Genomic DNA, 2,592 nt, shown 5'->3' with positions numbered 1-2,592 from the left:
TTCAAATGAAAACTGAAAATATTAAAATAAATGCTAATTCATGTCCTTTAATATCACCTAAGATTCAACTGCCAGCATCCACCGCAGCTGGTCTGAGTCCGTCTGACAGCTCCGACTTCACGTCTGACGATGAGCTGAAGAAGAGCGACTCCTGTGACTCCTGCCCTGAGACTGAAGAGCAGCAGAGCAGCAGCTGGAGCTCCAGACGAGCCGAAGGGCCGACGGCAAACCCTGACGAACCGTACTCCAAAGACACCTCTGCACCTTCCAGCTCCAGCAGGTCCTCAGATGCCCCCGCCGCCGCTGCGGATGACAGCTCTAACTCAGGAAAAGATGCAACCAAGCCAGAGGAACCTTAGCTAAGCACAGCACCTTCTCTGGAGGAAGATATCAGCTCGAGGCCGGGGTCGCCGGTTTCTGCTGGGTCTGTGATGTCGTTGTACATTTACTGTCCTGTGATGTTGTTTGGAGATGTTGTCTTATATGTTGCAGGGCAGAAATAAGCGTTCCCTCCAGCAAACACAAGAGGGCAGACTAAATTGTTTGTGCCTGTTCTGTGTAGTCATTCTATTCATATTCTTCTTCTCCTAAACCTGAAACACTAAGAAATAATCTTATATATACATGCACAATATTAATTGATTCATATCGATTTTTTTCAGAATCAACCAGGGTTTGGTGCACAATAGAACAACAGCAATTCTGGTTCTTACTGGATTTATTGGAGCAGATCCTCTTTACATTTTCTAGTGCTCTGTTCCGAACTCTAGTTGAGCATCGTAAGCTATGTTTCTGTCCAAAGTTGCAAATTTAACTTGAAATGTCACATAAAACATTCACAAATAAAGCACTGTTTCCATCCAGTGTGACAAAGAGAACAAAATCGTCACTTCCTGATAAACTGGCGCCAAATATCACTAAGAAAAAGGTAATTTTCTGCAGTGGGAGAAGCCTCTGTGGGTCTTTTTTGTATATGATAAATTACTTGTGCCTCAGAGCATGCAGACAAAATGCAATGAACGCAGTCATGTTATATTGCATTTGAAGGCAATGCAATTGTGAAAAATTCTGATAGGTTATTATACCGAACCACTTTGACGACATATTTTGGTTCAGGTATTTCAGAATGACTAAAACAACATTTCAGATGCTGTGCAATGAGATCGGTCACATGACTTTTTTTGATGCGCATCAATTAATTTATTTTGTAAATGTGTCTCAATCGTAGCTTATGTGTATAAAAATGTACCTGCTTCAATTGAGCGTGTACGTTTTTATGCACATTTTTGGAATTGATGCGCATCTTGGCATTTCCAGCCTGTGTTTTTAATGCGATATCCCAAAATGCGCATAAAAATAGGTGGATGGAAACATAGCTATAGATACACTCCAGACTCCTAGATTTGATGCTGTCTGGAACGATATCTCGCTTTGGCAAAGCATCGCACCCCTCAAAGAAAAGAGCAATCCCAGAATGCACTGTGAGAAATACTGAGAAATATTTTTACAAATCTGAAAAATAGCTCTGTCTCATTGACTATTTCAGGCAATAATTATGTGTGCTGCATAAAATTGCTACATCAGAGTAACCTGACTCTATCTGAGGCAATCAGCTGCAAGCATTAGTCAGGTTGCCCATGGGATGTGGTGCATTAACAGACTTACATTTCGCTTAGGATGCTGCTTTGTTAGGTAGAAAGTAGAGAGCGAGGCAGGATTTGGAGCAGAGCTCACGACTTTAAAGTGACGTCGAGAATACCCTGCTAAAGGTGACATGCTGTTGTCAGCACAGTGAAAGGGGTTTGATAATATTCACATGCTCTGAAAATGCAAATATGTACTCTCCTCAGGTTCTTGAAAGGCAGACACACATAAAGGGATGACTCTTAGCTAACGCAGCTCTCGGTTAAGTACAGTTTGTATATTATTCATGTTGATTACCGTCTTAACCAACTGTTAGCGTTTTACGATATTATAGGACAATGATGAAATCTATTGCTCTCAAAGTAGTGACTGCTGTGCCGTCATGTTCCTGTGGTAAATGTTCTCGAAAATAATTGCAAAGTAATGTCCAGCTCTTTGACCTGCTAGTTTAAAGTCAACATGAAATGCAGTTCACAAACCAAATTTGCATCATGTATTTCAGAATGAAACTGGAAAGTCAAGGAAAGAAATGCAGGGCGTTATCGTCTGGTGCTTTGTGACATCAACCGAAAAAGAAATGTATATCAGACGTGGAGCACGTAATTACATTTTTATGGAAGAATATAAAGACAAACATTTTTTAATGTAACGTTCATGACTCCTGGGGCGCTTCACACAAAATACGTTTTTGTGTTAAAAAACATCAAGATGCAAGACAGTGGAATGAAAGAAAATGGTGTACAGAAGCATTTTTAATAGCTGAACATCTTTGGTGCCATGTTTTTAGAATGCTGTGTCATATGTGAGACACTGCAAAAGATGTGAGCGCAATGGTCAAAAACATCCATTTGGTGCATCTTTACATAGAAAAACAATGGAAAAGAAGTGCAGTAGAATGCAAAAACATGTTCTTTGTGAACGATCCTTTAAGGTCTGTTCAAATTAACT

The 2,592-nt window shown here is 40.3% G+C and overlaps 1 protein-coding gene across 1 annotated transcript in view; it reads left to right on the top strand.

Moving 5' to 3' along the window:
- inpp5jb (inositol polyphosphate-5-phosphatase Jb) overlaps nucleotides 1–809 on the top strand; it is an 18,196-nt gene extending 17,387 nt beyond the window's left edge. The window contains exon 13 of the mRNA XM_016505439.1: nucleotides 63–809. Coding sequence (XP_016360925.1) covers nucleotides 63–359 — 297 coding nt within the window. The 3' untranslated portion in view covers nucleotides 360–809. The remainder of the gene's footprint in view (nucleotides 1–62) is intronic.
- The last annotated feature ends 1,783 nt before the right edge of the window (nucleotides 810–2,592 follow it).

Source organism: Sinocyclocheilus anshuiensis, unplaced genomic scaffold (genome assembly GCF_001515605.1).
Source record: "Sinocyclocheilus anshuiensis isolate Anshui unplaced genomic scaffold, SAMN03320099.WGS_v1.1 scaffold238, whole genome shotgun sequence".
In the NCBI taxonomy this organism is placed as follows: domain Eukaryota; kingdom Metazoa; phylum Chordata; class Actinopteri; order Cypriniformes; family Cyprinidae; genus Sinocyclocheilus; species Sinocyclocheilus anshuiensis.
The sequence above is the reverse complement of the archived record's forward strand: the minus strand, read 5'-3'. Positions and strand labels throughout refer to the sequence as shown.